The 23,624-nt window shown below is 43.0% G+C and overlaps 1 protein-coding gene across 4 annotated transcripts in view; it reads right to left on the bottom strand.

The window, feature by feature from the left end:
- The window catches only part of MAPK11 (mitogen-activated protein kinase 11), a 36,693-nt gene extending 14,260 nt beyond the window's left edge, over window positions 1-22,433 (bottom strand). For 3 of the 4 annotated variants that reach the window (XM_074903219.1, XM_074903220.1, XM_074903223.1), the window contains exons 1-5: window positions 22,195-22,433; window positions 4,841-4,970; window positions 3,832-3,890; window positions 2,621-2,732; window positions 128-157 (exon numbers count right to left, since the gene is read on the bottom strand). In XM_074903219.1, the coding sequence (XP_074759320.1) occupies window positions 128-157; window positions 2,621-2,732; window positions 3,832-3,890; window positions 4,841-4,970; window positions 22,195-22,307 (444 nt within the window). In that variant the 5' untranslated portion in view covers window positions 22,308-22,433. The remainder of the gene's footprint in view (window positions 1-127; window positions 158-2,620; window positions 2,733-3,831; window positions 3,891-4,840; window positions 4,971-22,194) is intronic. The other variant, XM_074903222.1, reaches the window with a different exon arrangement.
- Between the last annotated feature and the right edge of the window lie 1,191 nt (window positions 22,434-23,624).

Below are 23,624 nucleotides of genomic sequence, written 5' to 3'. Positions count from 1 at the left end.
GCAGAATGGAGAGAGTTAATCAAGTACAATTTTAACCTTTTAAAATATATTATAACTATGTCTTAGTAACACATTTAATGTACGGAGGGATACACTCCATTTTTGTTACCACAATGAGTGAACTCACCCGGTGGATGATTCCAGCTGAGTGAATATACTGTGAAACAAGAAGGAACAAAAAAAGATAAGATTTGAAGTTAGAGGTGAAGGAAGGTAAGTCACTTGTCTTATCTTTTCACTTCTGAGACTGATTGTTTTACATATAGAAAAGAAGTCACACTACATTTTCATATCAAATGGAGGTATGACAAACTTCAAGCCTCCTTGTTTTGTTTTATCCACAGCTGGATATTTCAAGAAACGGAACCATGAAGACTAGATTCTAACATAAAAGACAGCACTTGCAGTGATTCTTCTGTTGAAAGTTTCTTAACAATTTAGAATTTGTTCCAGTCTTATCTGGATGTCTGTGTTGATCAGCTAGTGGCTCAGTGAAGTTAGTGGCCTAGGGAGCAGTATGGTTGACTCCTAGATGATGTGTCACCTTCCCATACCACGAACACTGAATCTGGGTGAGAGATACTCATGCCCTGGGACAGCTTAGTGACAAAAATACCCACCTAAGCCACAGCATTACTTCAGGTCCACTTTCAAAGCAGGGACCCAAAGCAGTATTTCAAGTGGCTATTTAGCGTCTCTGCTATTTTTAATAAAACACTAAAACTCAAAGATTGAGAAAAACTCACTCTGTAATTGCCTATCATTCACTTACTAGGATTGACAGCCAGTCTATCTATGACCTTACTGACCAGGATCAGCAAGACCTTGAAAACCTTCTCTTTATTCTCTAGAGGTGAATTCTCCTTCTTTTTTAGGAGCAGAGATCACATGCAAAACCTGTGTATCAACAGGGAATACCCACAGAAAACACAAGGGCATTATTCTTCTTCCAGACCTACACATGGTTTATCAGAAGGGCATGGCCACCCCTGAGCACTCCTTACAACACCTGTGAGCAGCTGAACGAAGAGTAAACCCAACCACCACTGGCGACAGAAGGAGCTGTGTCCCTGCTCTGCTGAGAATTGACAACAGCTCCTCTCCTCTTGGTGCCACCAAGCAGTCCTCTACCAGCCAGCTCAGGAGCCTGCAAAACTATGCAGCTCCATGTTAACGCTTTGTCCGCCCAGACAGCTTCTGCAGGGCACGAAGCCTGTGCTCCATACTGCTGAACACACCTACCAGTGAGCCCAAAGCTTACTCAGGTATGCAAATACATGTTGTAATGACTCCAGCATAGATGTAAGTGAGGAATTATATACGATCAAATGTTCTTTGACTAATGAGATGTGAGAATTTCAATTCCAGAAGAGATGAGCCACCATCAACCCCTCCCATTTGAAACAGAGCCAGAAATGCACCTGAGTGCATTTCTGAAATTAATATTCACTCCAGAGCACAACTCTTACTATTATTTAGCTCTGACACAACATAGCCTTATATTCAAAACTCCAAGCTGGATAATTAACTCTGGAATCCATCTTTCTAATTAAGCTATTAACTTAAGTAAATGAGACAAAGCAATTAAGGACTCAGTTCTGCAATTTTTAGTCACTAAAATCTTCACTTAAATTGACAGAACCTGCATGTATGAATAAGAATTACTGTCTCAGGTGCAAGGTGACTTGCTGAATATCATGTAATAAGTATATTTCAGAGCCAGTATTTATCATGGCTTGCTTTCAAATATACAGTTATTTTGCATGTCTAAAGTATCAGTTACTGTTAAGTTAGCTACTAAAGCAGCTGACCCATCTCTTTTGTTTTTGCTTATGCTTTGGAAAAACAACACTGGTCCGAGAAAATGCTTATCACCTAGTAATGAGAAGCATTTTCTACATCTCCTGTTATAGACACTTACATGTTTAATGTCAGCAAAATTATACATATTTTAATTCTTTCAGAAGAAAATTTTGTTAAAGTTTCATTGCCAATCACCCATGTTGTCTAATTGTATAAATTTTCACTGACATGATTGAAGGAAACAATGACTTTACAGGCAGAGTAAATCCTAGGTGATCATGTGCAACATCATACATTGCTAGGATAAACTTCTACTTCCAGAAATTTCCCAAAGAACCCAGCTAAGTTGGTTATCTCTTCACATGTGACACTCTTCAAAAATCAGGGCTGTAGTTTTTCAAACTACGTCTTTCAAAGCACAAATGTGAGTTACTTGCCGTATCATTCTTTATTAATTTCACATTCTTCAGGAAGTTTTTTCACTACCTTCTCATGACAGGTGAAGTGTCTAAAACACACACTGTGCTACAGAACATGTTCACTTGAGACACTACATAGCAATTGATTTTTCTTCAGTAATAACTTAGACAATGATTTAAAGTTAATGTTCAAGGGGAGTATTCAGATGTATTGTGCATGTAAACATTGGCAGACTTGGGGTTTTATTTCTGGTTAGAAAAATGATCTGATAATTTCTGAAATGATTGCTGCTATCTGCACACTCTTAAGACATAAAAAAAATGTGTTTAAGTACTGTCACTGCAATGAACTAGTTGTTACTACATTGCTGACTAAAACTCCTACATTCAGCCAGTACCTTAAGACCTCGAAGTAACTGATAGATGAGAAACTGTATATGGTCATCCGTTAACTTCTGGCACTTCACAATGTTATTCAGGTCAGCACCCATTAAATTTGTCACAAGATACCTGTGAAAATAAAACAGAGAAAAAAAAGAAACACACCTCATTTACGAATGGCAAATGTAAATCCTTCTAAAAGCAGCACATCTAAAGAGTAGCTACACACTCCCATGTTCTACTAACACACAGTTTATGCCCTTGAAATCAGATAGGAACTTTAATAATGGAATACAGCTATGAGATTTAATATAATGAAGAACAAAAATCCTTCCAGTACATTGAAAGCTTTTATCTCCGTTTTCCCCACGATACACTACAGTAGTTCAGTGAGGGGAGAACACATCATATTTTGAGATGAATAGGAAGCCTCACCCAACATCAAAGTGGAAGCCTGAGGCACCAAAACTAGCACCTGCAAGGCCCCAGAGTATTTGATAATGGAGATTAACACTGGATTGTTTGAAATAAGAGTGTTTTGCTTAACTTCCCTCCCTGCCCCCACTGCAAGTTTTATTTTTTAACAAATTTCACAGAAACATCAATTCTTTTCCAAAACCAATGCTGTGACAGAAGTCTACATCTATCATACCCAGTTCTCATTTGTGTAATTTTGCCCCAGAATCAAAGTGGTCTGGACACTAATTTCCATGGAGTAAAAAATATATATTACTATTTCTTCTGCTAAATTGTTTACTTAAGTGCTTATACACGATGTAAACCAAGATGAACTCAGCATAAATCATATGAGCAACACCAAAATACACCTAGTCCTAGGTTAGTCAGGAATCTTGCCTAAATTCACCTTGTCTCAGTTAACCTACAGAATACTCTCCTGCATTCCTGAGCTACCCCATCTAGCTATGAAAAAATAATCTACAGCTAACACATAATTGAACTGAAAAAGTCTGAAATTTACTGGCATTTATGCAGCATGAAGCCATTTACTATATACCTATAGTCTTATTAATTATCATACAACAAAGCACAAAAATGACGCCCATCCTCCTGCCTTCTCTTTCATGGAAAAGCTGCAAAAAGCTTTACTGGTGTTCTTCACAAAGCTAACTGTGGCTGCAAGTCTATTAGAAAAGTACATGCTTCCTTTTTAAAACCAGAGTGGCACTTACTTAGTAACTAGCCAAAATGATTTAAAAATTTTACTTACACTTCATTAAAATTTTCTATTGATGTTGCAGGTGTAAAAACATCTAGCAATCCTATAACCTGAAAAATGAGGGAATTGACATTTTATTTTTAGAACTCTGTAAAGCAACACATAGCTACTATTGACAGTGCTTAGCATTTTGGGGATGAAACTTAGAAAAACATGACATATAGTCATCCTGAAAACTTAAATAAGTGGCACAGTAGGTGGTCTATACAGGTATAGCCTCAGCTATCCCCATGATCAACAGAAAATTATATTAATTACAAAAAGTACTTACAACAAGACTTTAAATAATCAGAAATAAAGGCAGAAAAGTATTATCTTATTACAGAAAAGCTGACACACAGCTTATACACTTGTTATACTTAAGATTATGCACAATTTTATGGGTTATCTTGTTCTGTTGTTATTTAATTTTTTCAGCAATTTTTCTTCAGGATACTTTTCAATCCGCTATATTTTATTCAGGCGTCAATTCATCAAGTTATTTGTAAGTAGGTGGATACTCCCACTGAAATCGTAAGTTTAAAATACTGCTCAGTGATTTGGGGCCTGAAGTTCTATTACCTTTCATCTAGATATTACACTGATGTTAATTTCAATGAGAGTATCTGCCCTTAATTTCTCAACAGAATGCAAATTCAGAAAAAGCAGGTTTGAGGTTCTCATTTTCCCTGGACTGATGTTTCAAGAGTATCCAACAGTAGCGAGCAGAACACTCTCATTACTTTAGTTAGAGAAGAGTAGGATCACTTGTTTTGGATATCAGTATCTGCATCTTCAAGATAAAATTAGATAATTTTTCAATAAAAAGGCAGCCTTTTACTGAAAGTCTCTATAAAGTCCAGTGACTTCACTACAGGTAAGATGGCTAGGTCCAGTTACCTTGGGCAGCTAGAGAGCTGTATATACTTTTTTGAAAAATATTGTACCTAACTGAAATTAAGCCTATATTGCAAACTTTTGTCATAAAAATCCAAAGGGAAAGAACTCACTCTCCACTTACGTTCTCGTGCTTCATATGCTTAAGCAACCGAAGCTCTCGGTAGGTCCTCCTCGCATGAATAAGTGATTGAAAAGGTCTTGAAAGCTTTTTTACTGCCACCTTCTGTCTTGTTTTGGTATCATACGCTGAACTAGAAAATAAAAAAAAGTCCACATTGATGGCATGTTCTACTTCAAAGCTCTCAGGTAGTTCACTGAAGAAACCTGTACCCTCCTGGGGTCTCTTACTCCCTCCTTTGCCCTCTTCCACCTCTACTCAGGGACTACAACCGGGGGAGCTAGTCAGCAGTAACTGATTATTCGAAGACAGTTCCCTTGTTTTCCATCTAGCAAATTACTAACTCTTATGATAATGTTCAGGACTCATCCCCAGGTAACACTTATCCATATGGCAGGAAAAGTAACCAAAGAATTAGCTCCATGAGTGCATCCCCAGCCTCCAGCTCCAAGGCAAGGCTCACTCTGGGTCTTGCTGAACAAAGTGAAGTCTTTACTAATTAGAGGAACACTGACATTGTGCCTAGCAATATTAATTATCTATGTGGCCATTAGCTTGCTAGATGATAACGCCACAAAACTGGTATCAAAACAGGATGTTGACATATCAAAGGCGATACTATTTCCTTGGAAATTCTGGTAACAAGTGAACACGGGGTACACTGCAGACCACGGATACTGCTGACACACAGCATGTGCTTAACTTCATACAGATGGAGACACCCCGCAGAAGAGGACACTAAATACACGTCACCATTTGCACAAAAGAGAGACTCAGTTTTCTGTGCATCAGAAAGTCATGACAAGCATAACAAACAACAAATAAATGTTGCCTGTTATGCAGCACAGGAATAAAAATGATCCCCGTATCACAGAAACGTCTAGGTTGGAAAAGACCTTGGAGATCATCCAGTCCAACCATTAACCTAACACTGACAGTTCCCAACTACACCAGATCCCTCAGCGCTATGTTGACCTGACTCTTAAGCACATACAGGGATGGGGACTCCACCACCTCCCTGGGCAGCCCATTCCAACGCCTAACAACCCCTTCTGTAAAGAAATGCTTCCTGACATCTAGTATAAACCTTCCCTGGTGCAACTTGAGGCCATTCCCTCTTGTCCTATCACTTACTACTAGGTTAAAGAGACTCATCCCCAGCTCTCTGCACCCTCCTTTCAGGTAGCTGTAGAGGGCGATGAGGTCTCCCCTCAGCCTCCGCTTCTCCAGACTAAACACCCCCAGTTCCCTCAGCGGCTCCTCGTATGACCTGTGCTCCAGAGCCTGCACCAGCTCCGTTGCCCTTCTCTGGACACGCTCGAGTCATTCAATGTCCTTTTTGTAGTGAGGGGCCCAAAACTGAACACAGGAATCGAGGGGCGGCCTCACCAGTGCCGAGTCCAGGGGTAAGATCCCTTCCCTGTCCCTGCTGGCCACGCTATTGCTGATACAAGCCAGGATGCCATTGGCCTTCTTGGCCACCTGGGCACACTGCTGGCTCCTGTGCAGCCGGCTGTCAATCAACACCCCCAGGTCCCTCTCTGACTGGCAGCTCTCCAGCCACTCCTCCCCAAGCCTGTAGCGCTGCTGGGGGTTGTTGTGGCCCAAGGGCAGCCCCCGGCATTTGGCCTTATGGAAACTCCCCCAGTTGGCCTCAGCCCATGGCTCCAGCCTGTCCAGGTCTCTCTGCAGAGCCTCCCTACCCTCGAGCAGATCAACACTCCCACCCAACTTGGTGTCAGCTGCAAACTGACTGAGGGTGCTCTCGATCCCCTCGTCTAGATCATCAATAAAGATGTTAAACAGGAGTGGCCCCAAAACCGAGCCCTGGGGGACACCACTCTTGACCGGTCGCCAACTGGATTTAACTCCATTCACCGCGAATCTTTGGGCCCGGCCATCCAGACAGTTTTTACCCAGTGAAGTGTGTGCCCAGCCAAGCCGCAAGCAGTCAGTTTTGCCAGGAGAAAGGTGTCAAAGGCCTTACTAAGGTCAAGGTAAACAACATCCATGGCCTTTCCCTCATCCAATAAGCAGATCACCCTGTCGTAGAAAGAGAACATGTTTGTCAGGCAGGACCTGCCTTTCATAAACCCATGCTGACTGGGCCTGATCCCATAGTTGTCCATTATATGACCTTTAATGGCCCCCGAGATGACCTGCTCCATGACCTTCCCTGGCACCGAGGTCAGACTGACAGGTCTATAGTTTCCTGGATCCTCTTTTCTGCCTTTTTTGTAGATGGGTGTCACATTTGCCACCCTCCAGTCCAATGGGACCTCCCCAGTCAGCCATGATTTCAGGTAAATCATGGACAGTGTCTTGGCGAGCACATCTGCCAAATCTTTCAGCACCCTTGGGTGTAACCCATCCAGTCCCACAGACTTGTGTGCATCCAAGTGGTGTAGCAGGTCTCTGACAATCTCCTCTTCAACTGTGCTGACCTCATTTTGCTTCCCCTCCCCATCTCCCAGGTCATGAGGCTGGGTGTCCAGGGAACAGCCAGTTCCACTGCTAAAAACTGAGGCAAAGTAGGCATTGAGCACCTCAGGCTTTTCCTCATCCTTAGTTACCATGTTTCCCTCTGCATCCAGTAAAGGAGGGAAATTTTCCCTAATCCTCCTTCTGCTGTTAACAAATTTATAGAAACATTTTTTGTCATTGGTTCTCCTAATGTTCTCCCTGCGTAACTTCACTACATCTTTATAGTCTTCATGAGAGACTTGGCCCTTCTTCCAAAGGCAATAGATTCTCCTTTTGTTCTTGAGATCCAGCCAAAGGTCCCTGTTTAGCCAGGCCAGTCTCCTTCCCCGCCTGCTTGTTTTTCCAGTACACGGGCACAGCCTGCTCCTGTGCCTTTAAGACTTCACTCTTGAAGCATGTCCAGCCTTCCGGGGCTCCCATAACCTTCAGGGCAGCCTCCCAAGGGATTTTGTTAATCAGTCTTTTGAACAGGTCAAAGTTAGCCATCCGGATGTCTAAGGTGGGTTTTACTAAACCCTCTCTTTGTTTCTCTAAGGACTGAAAATTCAATCATCTCATGATCACTGCACCCTAGACCATCTCCAACCTTTACTTCCCCACAAGCTCTTCCCTGTTCACAAGCAGCAGGTCCAGGAGGCACCTTCCCTGGTCAGCTCACTCACCAGCTGTGTGAGCAAGTCACCCTCCACACGTTCCAGGAACCTCCTGGATTGTTCCCTCTCTGCTGTGTTTTGATCCCAGCAGATATCTGGGAGGTTAAAGTCCCCCACAAGAACAACGGCAAGTGACCACAAGATTTCTCCCAACTGTTTATAGAAAGCCTCATCCACCTCACTGCTTTGGTTGGGTGGTCTATAGCAGACTCCCACAGCAAGATCTGCTTTATTGGCCCTTAACCTAATCCAAACACTCTCAGCCCTGTTATCACTATGCTTGATTTCTGAGCTGTCATAGCATTCTCTAACATACAGAGCCACTCCACCACCTCTCCTTCCCTGTCTATCCCTCCTGAAGAGCTTATCGCCATCGATGGTGGCACTCCAGTCATGTGAGGCATCCCATCACATTTCTGTTATAGCTACTATGTCATAGTTCTCGTGCTGCATCATGGCCTCAAGCTCCCCCTGTTTGTTGCTCATACTGCCTGCATTGGTATAGATGCACTTGAGATGAGCTAGTGGATCCAACACCTTTTTGTGAGCATGGGCCCCATTCCCTACCAGACCCTTCTCAGGTGCTTCCATCGTTCCTAAAAATCTTTCTCTTCTCTCAAATGAAGTGGCAGAGCCCTCACCAGTCCACCATCCTTCAAGCTTTGGCATGCTTCCCTTGAGCTTGTTCCTAACAGGCCCAGTTATCTCCCCATCCCCCCTCATATCTAGTTTAAAGCCCTGTCAATAAGCCCTGCTAACTCCTGCCCCAGAATCCTTTTCCCCCTCTGGAACAGCTGCATCCCACCTGTCTCATTTGCTACCAGCAGACCAGGTGCCTTATAAACCTCGCCATGGTCAAAGAACCCAAAATTTCAATGGTGGCACCCGTCTCTGAGCCACGTGTTAATCAGATGTGTTTTCCACCCTCTATCAGTGGTTTTCCCTTCCACTTGAGGGATTGATGAAAACACAACCTGAGCTCCTGAGCTTTCAATTAGCCACCCCAGTGCCTTGAAGTCCTTTTGGAGTGACTTCAGACTTCTCTCATCGTTACCTGCCTGGATAACCAATAAGGAGTAGTAATCAGAGGGCTGCACCAGAGCAGTGACCTTCCTTTTAATATCTCTGACCCGAGCCCTAGGGAGGCAGCAGACCTCTCTATGGTATGGGTCTGGTCAACATATGGGCCCCTCTGCATCCCTCAGAACAGAGTAACCCGCTACAGTTACCCTCCTTCTTACTTGAAGAAGTCACAAGTCACAAGTCTATGTATTACTTCATGACATTACACAGTACAGTTATAAAAAGGTTCAGTTTGCTATCTTCTCTTATGAAGAAAAGGGTATTTTCTTTAAATTGTTACCCTTATCCACTCAGTCAAAATTGTGTTCAATCAAAATACCTTGAAATTCCCTGTTTAAAGTGTGGATAACACTATCTATGCTCGCTAGAGAGCATTAGCAAGCTGAGAACCTTCACACACATCCTACAGTGCTTTTTCAGAGTTACAAACACGAAAATTAGAAAACATGAAAAATGCACAGAGTAGGATGATGACAATCAATGGTCACATGAAATGCTATTAGCTCCCTATGAACAGTGTTTTAGACAGTCCTGTAAACTGTAGTAGGAGATACCTGCCAGAGACAAAAAACATTGATCGTGCCTGGAGTAGCTCCCAAACTAATACACCAAGACTATAATCAGCTCCAAGTAGGTGGAATCCTACACATATTCGGTGCTCTTCTAAAGTTATGAAGAGCCAAGTGAAGAGCAAAGCCTCTTTATCTGCAGACAGCTGGAGGATAAGTTATGTTTCTAATGAGAAGCAACAAAGGATACAAGCAACAAATGGGCCGGAAGACCAGAGTGGCATCCAAAAGGTGATCGTGATCCTCTTATCCTAGAATTCACCCAACCTCTGCAAAGGCCAATTCAGGGTATACATACATCAACATTTTTATTTGATAAAAATAGAGAAAGAGTAAGTAGATTTAATCAAACAGTTTCTTACAAACAGTTTATTACAATAGAGAAGGAGCAAGTCACTCATGAGATACATGAAATAGATAAGCAGATTACTCAGTTTCTTGCAAGCACCACAGAAGTAGATCTTTGGGAAAGTTTTAAAGGTGTACAGGGTTGTGGCTTTGCTGAGCACTTCAGGAAGGGCATTCCCCAAGAGAAGAAAGCAAGCACAGGAAGAAGACGACTGGTCTCACTCTGAGGAGTGGGTGGAAGGGATATGATAGAGACACTTGTTCTGACAGGAGGGTAGGGACACAGTTATTCAGCGTATGGGGAACTGTTGCTCAAATACGTGGAGCAACTCAAGGAATGAACAGTGTGAGAAGAACTGACAATAGAAATACCTTAAATTTCACATGACTGGCCACAGAAACAACATGAAGGTTGCACAAGTGAATCTGAAGAAATAAAAAGGAAGCCAATGCTTAGCTGTTAATGTAATGAAGATCAGATATATTTGCTCTATGTGTAATCCTGGCCAATGAAGCCACTGGACAACACCACCAAGTCTCACAAACACATACTTTCTCTATCCTTTCCAACTTTTTTCCAGTGGAAAAGTGAATGTTTGTCCAGATAAATAAATAATATTGCCCAAAACAGCAGTCTGTTCTTAACAGCTCGGCTCTTCTGGTAATTCACAAGCCTTCCCACTTATTTGTACTGGTCTGTGAAATACTGTGTACATTACACAAGGCTAGGAGGAATTAGGTTTTAAATCCCATTATCGTGATAAACATCCCTCTCCTCCCAATTCTAAGTTCAAATCTGGGTTTCAGTGGTTTAAAACCCACTGATCTTTAAGACAGATCGCTTTTTACCCTCCATATGCATCAAGGCTGCAAAGCTTTCAGATAGTACAAATCCCTATTTTTTTGGCTTCAGTAATTCTTATGAGAGCAGATTTTTAGACCCAGGATGGAAACATGTAAGGAGAAAAAAATAAATAAAAAAATAAGAGAAGAGAAACGGCCACTTGAGTCCTGGGACCTCCAGTGAGAAATCATGAATTGAAGCTGCACAGGCCATGGACTGACTTGACTTAAATGAGGTCCTCCGCAGTCAAGAAACTATACCAAATGATAATTAGAGCTAATAACTTCAGTCTCTTTCCTTGCCTGGTTTACCATCATAACTCAAGTTATTAACAGTGAAGCATTCCAAAATATAATTTCACATTGTTTGATCTCTCAGGTTTGTCAGATTCAAGGGTGACTTGCATCTGTGATCTCTGCTACTGCCCCTGTAATCACATTTTGCAAGCAGCAGGCCACTGCCTGCATTCCTCCCCATGTACACTTACGCTTCTTAATTTAGACTCTGTCTCCCCCTCTTGCTATTATATCATCATAACTGCAATCTGGGTTGTCCCCTGAATTGTCCCGAGTAAACTGTTAGGTGGCAGGATAAACTGCTTCCCTCTCTGCATGATTTCTGCAAGAATGTTCAGCTTTCAGATTAGTCCGTGGATAGGAGATCTCTGGTCCCAGTCACAGCAACAATATGGACCCACCTGTGCTTGACACCTGCAAACCCTTCCTTGGGGGCCTGTAACTAGCCTGACTAAAATGATTCAAAGCAGCTTCTTTAAAAAAAACCCCAACCAACCACCCCATGCTCTTAACTAGTTTAACAGGGGGAGAAAAAGGTTAGAGGCCCTCACCTTCCCTTAACCTGCATGACACCCAACTTGCACCTTCCCCACCTCCACATCAACTGGAGAGGGCTTCTCTACCAGTCTCTTGGTGTTTGCATTGCCTCACAAACAGCTGCTGGCAACTTACAGCACCTTTTTCTTTTGCAAGGTTATTCTCCACAGGCTTCATCTTGGCCAGACACTTGCATTTAATACCTGGTCTATACTCACACCTGGAAAAAAAATCATCCTTCCAGTGTTCAGCTGCTGTTTCCTGAGTTTCTTTGAAACTACTTATTCCGAGGTGTTTTACCTCTGATTACAAGTTACTTCAAGTAGCTGGACAGAATAGTACCATGGAGATAAACTTTGATGCTTGCAAAGGGGTATCATCTCCCATCTCCATTCTTTACTGTTAGCATTTCATTTGTTGTAGGCAGTGAAAATAAGTGGCATTTTAAGTGCACATTGTCAGTGAGTATTTCTGACATCATCATTAAGCAGGATGCTCATGTGCCTCAGTAGAATATGGGAATGCCACTTTAGACAGACTTTCATAATTTAAAATTAACACAGTTATTACTATTTTTTTCATTTACAAGAAACAACTTTGTAACAATCTTAGCAATAGCTTTTTCAGATATAATCATTCCTGACCCAGAACCCTTCCCAGTTATGACACATTTTTTTCTGTCTGTCCTTTCCAAGATCAAGGATAAAAAGCCATCATTCTGCTTATAGCGATGGCATAATTTTCACACAGAGACTTTGCTTTGTGTAATTTTCAATCATCGCTTAAATTAGGCCTACCTTTTCAGTGTTGCCAACTCCTATATTTAATAATCCTATTGAAGTTCCACTAGATGAAATATGAATCTCTATTTATACACACATTTGCCCAGTTCTTAAGTTTCAGAGAAAAGTTTGAACATTGGAAGCTAATGCAGTCCAAAAACTCAGGAGGCAGAAAGCACAGGATTTTAACAGCTTCATGCTAATTGCATGATTTTTGATGGGGCATGGATTTTTAGTAGCTGATATTTATAAACGTAGCTGTACATACAGTCATTTCCCTAGTATCCACGGCCAGTTTATCCTCTGTGGTTGCAGAGCAGTAACACTGGACAGACAGGCCATTCACATGTGCAGCCTGCTCAGACCCTTCAGGGCTTGGGGGATTAGGAGCACACAATTCAGTTATGGCTATTTAGCCTTCAGGATCAAATTTGCTTCCGTAGCTGGAGCACCACTTGCAGGAGCCCAGTCTAACAAATCACGCATGGAGCCAATTCATATGCTATTTAGGAAACTCTAGTTTCCAATGTAGGAAGAACTCTTCCTGGGATCAATTGGTCCAATTGGACTACAACCAGTCCCTGAATTTCCTAATGCTTTGAGCTCAGAGACGGCTTCTTAGCTGGGCACATTAATACCCACAATGCCTGAAAAGGCTTCAGCTTCAATGCGGCGTTCAGTCTAGTGAGTTCTCTACATTTGTGGAGCCAGCGCAGGTCTAGCTGGTGCAGAAAGAAGGCATGACCCAAGCTGGTTGTATGTGGTGCCAGTCCTTGTGTCTGCAGCAAACTCCCCGTTTGCTGTAGGTTACCCATATCTGCCAATATGCCATCCCCATCACCCAGAGAACCATGAGGTTTTGGTTGTTGACAAAGCATGATTTTATGCTTCTGGAAGCCTTACACATGTACACATAATGAGGTATACTTATTCTAAGTGACTCATTTGGGGTTAAGTGCAAAAAATACAGAGAAGACTAACTTTTCCAATTTATTTTATATAATTCAATGTCCCAGCTTGCAAGGCTGTTACCCCTACATCATCAGAACTTTGACAACTGGTTGGACACACTATACCAGACTCAGAGAGAATGCTGTACACAAGCAGAACCTTAAATTTGCTCCATGTAACGATGACACTGAGTCTGGGTTTTCCCCATGTTGTTATAGGCTTCTATTTTTATTTCTTTCATTGCAGCACAAATTTCTTGCCTTCGCTGCGTCACATTCCTCCAGAGCACGTGAAGACTCCCCATTACATGTAAGTGTTAAGAGAAAAAACAAATTAAAAATGCAATTCATGCTCAAAATACAGATTTACATGAACAGAACTTTACCGATTTTGGCAAGAAAGAAGGTAACATTCAGAAAACAAAATGGAAAGTATACAAAATTTCTTCCACATATTTAGCATAGCCACAACTTTGAGCTCTTATCCACAGACCTCAGCATTACAGGAGACACGAACCTCCTTGTGGACAAATGTCCTCTTAATTTGTCAGACCCTGAATTCCTGAAAAAAAAAGTAAGAGCAGCAGAGGGGTGCTATGTGAGCAATCATTGAGGGGAAAGAACAGAATAGGGGTCAACAGACAGAGAACTTCAGCATTGAGGCAGGCAGTGCTCACTGCACTGCACGCTGGCAAGTAAGATACAAAAGGAGGACACACAGGAACCCTGCCCTGGGACATTTTTTTAGTACCCAATCATATAATCTGGGTTCATCACAGCTGCAGTGAATGACAGCCCTTTTTACATTTCTCACAAATGTCACGTAAGTGAATCAAAGTCATCACATGAATAACATGGATTTGTTTTTTTGTTTGCAAGGTTTAGCTTGCGAGCTTGGTCTTCTGTGTCTTCTTCATGGCCGCCTTTTTTAAAATACAACTTTTTTTTTTTTTTTTTTTTTTTTTAAATAGAGCTACTTTTTATTGAGATATAGAATAGTCTTGAAAAAAAGCACACACAGCATCTATCCAATACCAGAAAATGGACCATAATAGCTATTGGCAGTGCAGCAAGAGAACAGAAAAAGGCCACCCACAGTAAGCTTAAGGTAAGCAGCAAAGTAAACCGAGGAAATGGTTCATTTCTTCTTTATAAATGTTTTGTTACTTTATGCAAGTTCAACTCAGTGATTTCTACACTCTAAGAGTTAGATTTAAGGTACAGAGTTGTGTTTGTTTACTAAACCTCAAAAATCATGACATATATGTGCATCAGAAGGAAACCATAAAGAAAAAGGAGGTAGGAGCAAGACAAAAGATGGGAGGATAAGTAATGGGCAGCTCTGAAATGACATGTTAATCTCCTCATTAGAGGAAAAAAACCCTTGCTTGATGATGACAGGTTATTGTATTGTAAAACTGCATCCCATCACTTGGGTATTATTCCAACACACCATGCTGAGCACTAGCATCAATTGTTTTGGCTGTAGTACAATCACTGTCAATTATCTCAGATTAATTTACCACTAAATCTAAATATAAAAGCACAAGATATTGCTTACATACGAAACATAATTGTTCCATAACTGACACTAAAATATGTACATATTTTAACCACTGAAAAATACTAAAAAATAATTGCTATCCATGTTTACATTAATAGTCTTCTTTTAATGTAACAGCATGATCATAAAAATGCTGTATCAGCCTCTGTATCCACAAGCTATTCTTTATTTTCTCATCTGTCTCTTATGTCTCCACAGTGGCTTCAATATTCAAATAACGTTACAGAGGAGCAGTCACATTTTTCTAGGTGAAGTTATAGACAGTACAGCTTATATCAGTGGGAGTGATGCATTTAAAAGCACGTTTGTGAGAAAAACATACAGAAGGTTGGGGTCATAAGCTGTTAGCTTCCTCAGCACATGTAACCAACTCATGAATACCAAAATAATAATGTATTTTAGATAGCCTATAAGCCCAATGTCAGTATGTAAACAAGGAAATCTGTCATCTGCCACTAAGCCAGTACACTGCTAATGACAAATGTATTCTCTTTAGCATTTCATTAAAAATGACTGCCAGGTAGTTATAAATGGTGGGCTTTAAAGCTACAGCTAGAAATGCTCATGGTTAATCTCAAGATAAAGTTTAACACGAAAAATATCGATGCTTTTAGATGTAATACATAAACCTAAAAAGACAAAATCTCACTTAAATTCTTGTCCTTTTTCCTATTCCTCCTCCACTTCTCCTTCACATTTCCCGTTTTCTCTCTCTACAACACCAAAATATTGAATGGTATAAATTTGTTCCTACTTCACGCAGGGGTTTTGAAATGCCCTCTCCCTTCCTGACTGTACCCACAGAACTAAGATACTGGATTTTTGGTATCAACTAGCTAATAGGTTCTGAAATTGCAAACAGCTCCTTGGGAAGCTGTGTTGAAACAACCAGGCTCTAAGACTTCAAGGGCTCTGTAACAGGGACTGTGTCCCCTAGCCAACTGCAATCACAATCATGACCAATGGCAGGAGAGGAAAGCAGTTAGCTATGGTGGTCAGGGGTCAGGATGGTGCGTATTATAACAAATTATATTGAAATAGGGATGGAGGATACCCTCTGCAGGGAATTTTTATTCTACTAGTGTATTCCTACAGCCACATGGAAGGCTGTAATTCCATGATCCTTGCTGCCTTTATGCCACAATTGTCTCATCTTGTGCCTCTCATCTCTCTACCTCTCTCTCTTAAAAAGATCTAATTAATTCCTCCTGTAAGAAAGCTTGAACAATACATACTGGTCTTCCCCACTTCCTGAGCTTGCCTGTTCTTCCCCATTCTTACTATTCCCTCTACCACCCTCATCACAGACATACAGATGTTTTTCACCTGCTCTCAAACTACTCCGTAGGCTTCATGACAGCATCCTAGACAGCGATCTCCGTCACAGCCATTCTCAGCCCTTCTCGTTCTTTTCCACTAACACCTCCTTCCTAATTCTGTCTCCTTCATTAAAAGCATTCTTAGACATTTTCATTTAAAATAGGAACCTTGCCTCCACTAATTACCATCACACTTCCCTTTTCTTTCCAAAGTCAGTAACTGCACTGTTCCAATAGCTGGAAAATAAGCAGGATGAAACTGGACAAAGCAATGACGAGCAATCTGCATTCTATCCTAGTACTCCAACAAAACCACTCTCAATGAACTCCCTAGTAATGTCTCTCCGGCCAGTGCTCAGAAACACTCTTCCATCCTCCTTCATGTATCTTTCACAAAATTTCTTGAATTCTTGACCTCCTTTAACTTTGTAGCTGCAAACCCCATTGTGTCCTCATTGCTAATAGCAGGACATCTTGTTCCTCTGAGGGTCTTTCTCACTCTGCAACATTTTTTGTTGCTTCACTTATATTCATCCATCCATTCTAGAAATGCTGCTGCAAAGATTCTCCTCCTAACTTGTAACACTGATCATGCATCTCCTTTTATTTAGTTCTCCTTCCTATTGTAACCTCACTTTCAAGGCCTTGTTTCTAATTATCATTATTACATATACTCATTCTTAAGAGGTGTCCTGCCTCTGACTGCACTCTCTTATCAGCCTTCATCTCTCACTAAATTTTCAAGACAGTGTTTGAATAAGCTTACAAAAGCTCATTGTAAGTATCTTCAAAACTAAGGAAAGGCTTCAAAACTTTCCTTCTGAATGATGCATAGCAAAAATAGACAAGTGCTAACAGATCTTGGACAGCAGTATTTTAACAATATTGTTTGAAACGTTTCCAACAAAATATAACCATAAACATATGTAGGATGAAGTTCAGCCCCTGTATTTGCACTGGAAACAAAAGACCTAATCCGAAAGAGGTACAGCCCAAAGAGAGTCCACTGAAACCAACTGGTTCTATGTGTGCTTGGGATTCTGCCTTTAGCCTGTAGAGAACTATACAGTCTTCAGTTTCCAGCTGTATTTACATACAGCAGGTGTGTGTTACTACTACGCTAAAAGTTTATCTCAGCATTTATTATTTAAACTAGCATGTAATGCTATAGTGACACATATCATAACTCCAGTAACTTGATCTCGTAGTTGAAATCATATGCTTAGTATCACTATAGCCAAGTAAAAGGTCCCTTTAAAAAAAAAAAAAACAAAACACCCAAAAGTCATCAAGTACAATTTTGGATGAAGGAATTTTTCTCTATGTCAAAGACAAATTATATCAGCTTTTAAAAAACCTCACACACTATTGAGTTGTCTCAGCATCTCCTTAGAGCTCCTCAATGTGAAAAGGACATTATTCGCAATGTTATATTCCACTCTTGCAAGCTACTGCACTCAAAACACTTGTGAGCGACAATCTAACCAGAAGCACAGGATGGGGTGGATGGGGGAAAGAAGAGGTTAAACTTCAGGATTAAAGCCTTCTGCTTCTATTTTTCCACTTGTACTTCCTCAAAGCAAAATAGAAAAGAATAAACACCACCCCACCTTCCCCCATTTTTACCCAAAATTAGCTAGGACAAAACCTTAACGGATCTTAAGCAAGCACTTAAAGTTAGCAGGATAGAAGGACCTGCAGAAGTCCTGCATTGCATAAATGGCGTAAGGCAGGCTTTGCTTTCCCGCTTCTCTTGAACTGAAGCCTGTGCCATTATGTTCTGACTTATCGGGCCTCTTTTTAAAAATCTGTTATGTTACCCAAGTTGGTGTTAGGCATTGCATACTCTTAAAATAAAAGAGACTGACTGCCCTATAGGTGCCAACGGCCTCTGAGGAAAAGGTGCAGGCGTTTCTAGTTGAGAAGCAGCTCTGGTCTCACTCTGATTCATCTTGCAAGGTCTGTTCTTTCCAAAGAAGGCAGAACATAGAGCTTGCAACATGCTAATGGAAAACAACCTGTTGGAAAGATCAGAGACAGCATGCTGCAGAAGGCTGTCTATACCTCCCAGGCAAAAATAAGACTAAGGTTGGAAGACAGTTTACAAAAGCTGGCATGAAAACAAGCATACCGCCTTTAAAAACCAAACCAATAAACCAAAAATCTATGCACATTACATAATTGGCGGTATAATAAAAAATCTTAAAAAAAAAAAAAAAAAAGAGATGAATTCTCATGCAGGTGGTAACACCAGCTCCCAGAGGATGGTGGAGAGGTATCAAACCATAGTGGACCTACCACAGTAATACAGCAGGGAGGCAGAGATGCTGCAGGCCAGAGGTCCCGTTTATAAGCAGCATCACTGGGACAGTTGAAAGACTCAAAACACTGTCAGAATTCTTATTTAGCAGGCAGAATCACAAGGGACAGGAGTTTGAAATGCAGTCTGACCCGAGACATGAATTGTCTCTTTTCTCTAGAACTGAAATGACACAGCTGTAGATGAAGAAGGTCTTGTGAAAGTAAGCTTGTTTGCTTCCTGTCTAAATGACTATCAGGTAAATGCTGCACTTTAAATCAGAAATGTTTTTAAAGCTCACAATTAGCAGGAATAGTGCCTGGTCTATAAGAGTTAACCAGTTCTTTGACTTCTGTGAGAGATAAATCCCACTTTAAGGGTAGACACGGTGAAAACGCATTTTTCAAGAAAACCTTAAATTTAACTGATTTTTGGCTTGAGGAAGAGTTAAATTAATTGTCCAATATAAAAAAATCTCAACGTGATAAGCAAAGCTGTAGCACAAAAAGAAAACAACTCGAAACAGTTGTGCATGTAAATTTGATACTTGCTAATATACAAATAACCCCTGAAAAAGGAAAAATTAACCAAAACACAGTGTTGAAGACACTGTTATAATTTCAAATATAATTAAACTACCATACACACATCACACTTTCACAGGGCTTTGATTTTTTTTCCTAAATTAAAAAAAAAAAGTCAGATCTGACAGCAGCAAATGACAGAACACCCAGCAGCTTGAATGGCCACAGGAAACAGCCCAGATAAAGCGAAGCCCTCCTCAGAGTCAAAATACAAGACTAATGCACAATGTACTGCAAGGGTGAAACACTTCAGGGAAAGACATCACAGTTCTCTCTGTGGTTCACGTAGATACTGAAGTGCAACTCCACTTGGCAGCGTGGCTGAGTTCTGAGGATTTCTAAGGCCTGTTCTGTACAATGTGTCATTGAAAAAAGTGAGAAAAGCAGCAGAGCTTTTTATACGTATTCCACATCTAAACAAAAAAAAGAAAAACATACTGGAGAGCACTGTGCTTGATAAAGATACCTCTTGAAAAGTGAATCTATTTTAAAACAATAATATCTATCTCCATAGCACATTCGATGCATCTACATATAAAAACTAACCCAAACACAAATTCTATTAGACTTATGAAATATCAATAAGTTGGGCCAAAACACAGCCTCCTGACACAAACTTCTATTGATTTTGAGCTGCAAGCAAAAAAAGGGCAATCAGAAGTTAGCTTAAACACATGTATTTACAGTATGTCTCTTATTACCAGTTATCACTTTAGTTGCACAAGTCTATCATATGTGACTGATAATTTACTGTAAAAAAGGAAAGGGTAGGACTAAAGAAGAGTTTCACTGAGGTAGAAAAAGATTTGTTTCTGTTCTGTGTATACAACATCTTTGTTTTTTTGTTTTAAAGTTTGGAGTTCAGGACCTTGGCTTCTATTCAGCAAAGCACTTAAGAATTTGTTTAATTCCAGTAGTTTCTGTAAGACTTAAATATGTTTTTAGATGTTTTACTGAATAGGAGTATAATTATTCACAAAAGCAATATAGCATTTTACTCAAGGGAATGATTGTGTCTTGTGGGTCTCCTGGGTAAAGCACATGCACACAGAGGGGAAAAAAAAATCAATTTCAATAGACACTAAAAATAGATTGCTTTTCTGGGAGATGTGAACCTTTTCCTCACATTCAAGGCTTCTGTTTGAGTTTATCGATGTTAACAAGGCTATTAATATAGAGTAGTATTTTATTGCTGTATTCTGTTCTTACATGCATAGTTCAAAGGAAACCTTTCCCGTAACATCTTCCAATCTTCATTTTACAGTCCAATTGCTAGGCTTCTCCATTGATAAAATATGAGGATTTCCTTGGCTTTGCAAACAGAAAAGAAGTACAATGAATTAACAACAGTTCAAAAAAAACCAAAGCACCAGCTGTGCTGCAAGTGAACCACCACGTTTTCATTTCCTTCACAATTTCTCAAAAGTCTTGACACCTCATTACTAAATTCAGCAAAGTAGGCCTTCCCTTTAAAGCTATGTCAGCAAAACCGGTGAAAATATCCAGAAATGCAGGTTAAGTTGGAACACGACAATAGTTACTCTCCTACTGTATATCCAGCTCCTAGTTTGTAAAATAAAAGAGAAGAAAGTAAACTAAGATTTTATAGTCTAAATAAACTAGGTCCCTGTGAAAATACTCACATCAGATAGTCACAGGTCTATAAGCTTATCTACAATGGCAGATACCAACAGTCACATAATATTTGCCTAGATTTTCTTAGTGAGGGTGTAAGCCTGAAATAATGAAAAAAAAGAAGAATTCAGAGATACTTCATACTAGTCCTGAGCATTTCTGCTGACCATTGGAGGTTTTTTAAAATGCATATTCCTAGTTTACATGTAATTGGGGCGTTTCATAGAGCTAGAGAGTGAAGCAACGAACTCCATACATGTTCTCTGGTATCTGACTGTGAAGAGAAAAACGTGAGCAGCTATTGCAAAGTTTAGTCCATGGCAAAAAGTTACATTCTACAGGAATCTTTTTTTGTGTAGCACATTTATTTAAAGGCCCATTATGGATTGTTTTTACATAATTCCACTTACCCAGCTTACAAAAGAAACATGATTCTTTTTCAGGAACCCTTTAAACATCACTATTATTTCCAAAAATTGATTCAAAGCTTTTATAAGCATAGGTAAGCGTGCATCAAATACGAAAATAATAACCCAAGCTGCACTGGGAGCTCCCGAAAGTGCAAACCTCATATAGTAATTACCAAAAAAAAAAAAAAAAAAAAAAAAAAAAAAAAAAAAAAGAGGCAAACGTTTTGTGAGAAGATGCGATAAACCCTTACGCAACCCCATGGCGCCGAAGCCCCTGGGCGGCAGTCTGCCCTGGTTTGCGATTCCCCCGACACGGCCGGGCGAGACCCCTCTCTCTCTGCCCGCCCGCCCGCCGACGCGGCCCCACGCCCGGGGCTTCTCCCATTGTTTCCGAGGACCGGCCGCCCCCCGTGAGGGCCGCCCCGCTCACCCCGCCGCCGGGACCTGCGCCCCGCCACAGCCCGGCCCGGCAGCGGGGAGGGGGGTGGCTCCGGCCGCTGCCCCCCGGGCCCCCCGCTCGGACACGCCGTGACTGTGCAAGATTCTCGGCTTCGGGGCGATTGTCACTCCGGGGCGAGCAGCGCCAACCGGCGAGCGGCCCCGCGGCGGCCGGTCAGTTGAGGCGGCGCGGGGGGGCGGCCGGCGGCACCATCACAACTCCGCTGCGCGGCGGGGGGCGGCCCGGGGCGGGGGGCAGCGGCGGGAAGGCCGGCGGGGGCCGCCCTCCGGCGGCGGCGGTCCCGGTTGCCCGGGTTACGGCGAGGCACGTCCCGGCCCCGCGGGGCCGGCGGCCGGGGAGGCGGGGAGGGGAGAGCTCCGGCGCCGCCGCACACCCCGGCGGCCCAGCGGACACGCCCCCGCCCCCCCGCTCGGCGCACACGACCCCCGGTACCGCCGAACGGGGATCGACGTGACGCGGGGTCTCCCGCACACCCCCTCCCCCGCTGCGGGCTGCAGCACCTGCCGGCTCCCGGCCCCTCTCCCGCCGCCCCGCACCTACCAGACGGAGCCGTAGGCGCCGGAGCCGACGGGGGTGAGGTTCTGGTAGCGCTGGGGCACCTCCCACACCGTCTTGTTCAGCTCCTGCCGGTAGAATCCGCCGCGCTCGGACATTTTCCCGGAGCCGCCGCCGGCAGCAGCAGCAGCGGCAGCCGCCCCTCAGCCGGGGCGGGGAGCGAGGCGGGCACGGCCGGCGCCGGCGGGGAGGAGGGACCGGGAGGGGAAGGGGAGGGGAAGGCGGGAGGCCGAGGGGGTGGGGGCAGCGTCCGGGGCCGGGGGGAGCCCGGGCGGGGGCGAGGGGCGCCAGGCGCACAGGCCCAGGAGCCCCGGGGCGGCCCCCGGTGTCCTCCCGAGGGGGTGCGTGGGGTGTGGCGAAGCGCCGGTCCCGCCCCGCCCCGGAGCGGCGGCTGCCGGCCCATCGGCCGGCCCTGACGGAACGTGCGGGACCGGGCCCGCGCCGCAGCCGGCGGCTCCCGGCGGGGGCGGGCGGGCCCGCTCGCCTAGCCCTTCGCCTGGCACCCCTCAGGCCTTTGACAGCCTTGCCGACGCCTTTCTCGTTTTGCCACGGGCACCTGAAGCTCCCCTCGGCCCTCCAGACCGCCCTCGCCTGGGCTGCAGCGACAGGGGCGGAGACCCGGCACCGGGCGCTGAGCCGGGGCATCGCCCACGGACCCGCCGGGCCAGGCGCGGCCGTCGGTCCGCGACGGGGCTCCGGACAGATCTCGGGGTCACCGGGAGTCCCCAGATAGCTAGAATTACCCCTCAAAGCGCTGACTCCCGCACACAGTCATCTGAACACCCCCGCTTTCATCAGGGAAGCCTCAAGCCCCCAGGGTAACAGAGGAGAAATGTTGAAAACTTTAAATCTCCAAAACTCATGCACCAATTAAAGTAAAATGTTCTCTGGTTTGTTTACTGCGTTGTTTCTTTTCTCCAAAATGTGCTTTATACAATATCCTATGACTTATGGAATTGTTGCAGCACTACTGTGGTGTTACCAGTGTATTTTCCTATGTATTATTTCCTTCCCTGACTTCTTACACTTCCTTAAGCATCTCTAAATAACTCGAACATAGCCTGCTACATAATGGAGCTTACTCCGCACCTGCCTTTAAATCAGTGTGGAATGTAAATCCTCTCTTTTCAGAACCCTTACGTAAGTCCACTGTGTTCCTATACCATGAATTGCAGTTCCCTGACATACGGATGCTCAGCTCACAATAGGACATCACCATGAGTGTGCAGAACATGTATGCTTCAACAACTGTGAGCACAATGAGCCAGAAGGCAAGTTTTATGGATGCTCCAAAAACTGGATGGTTCAAATTTCAGCTCTGATACCCCAGCCCATGTTGCATGACGGGACTTCCACACTAGGACTACCAGAGTGAACAGTGCCAGTAATTTGGCATTTGCTGAGTGCATTTCAAA

Source organism: Athene noctua, chromosome 3 (assembly GCF_965140245.1).
Source record: "Athene noctua chromosome 3, bAthNoc1.hap1.1, whole genome shotgun sequence".
NCBI lineage: Eukaryota > Metazoa > Chordata > Aves > Strigiformes > Strigidae > Athene > Athene noctua.
Note: the sequence above shows the minus strand (reverse complement) of the source record. Positions and strands in the feature narration are given on the sequence as shown.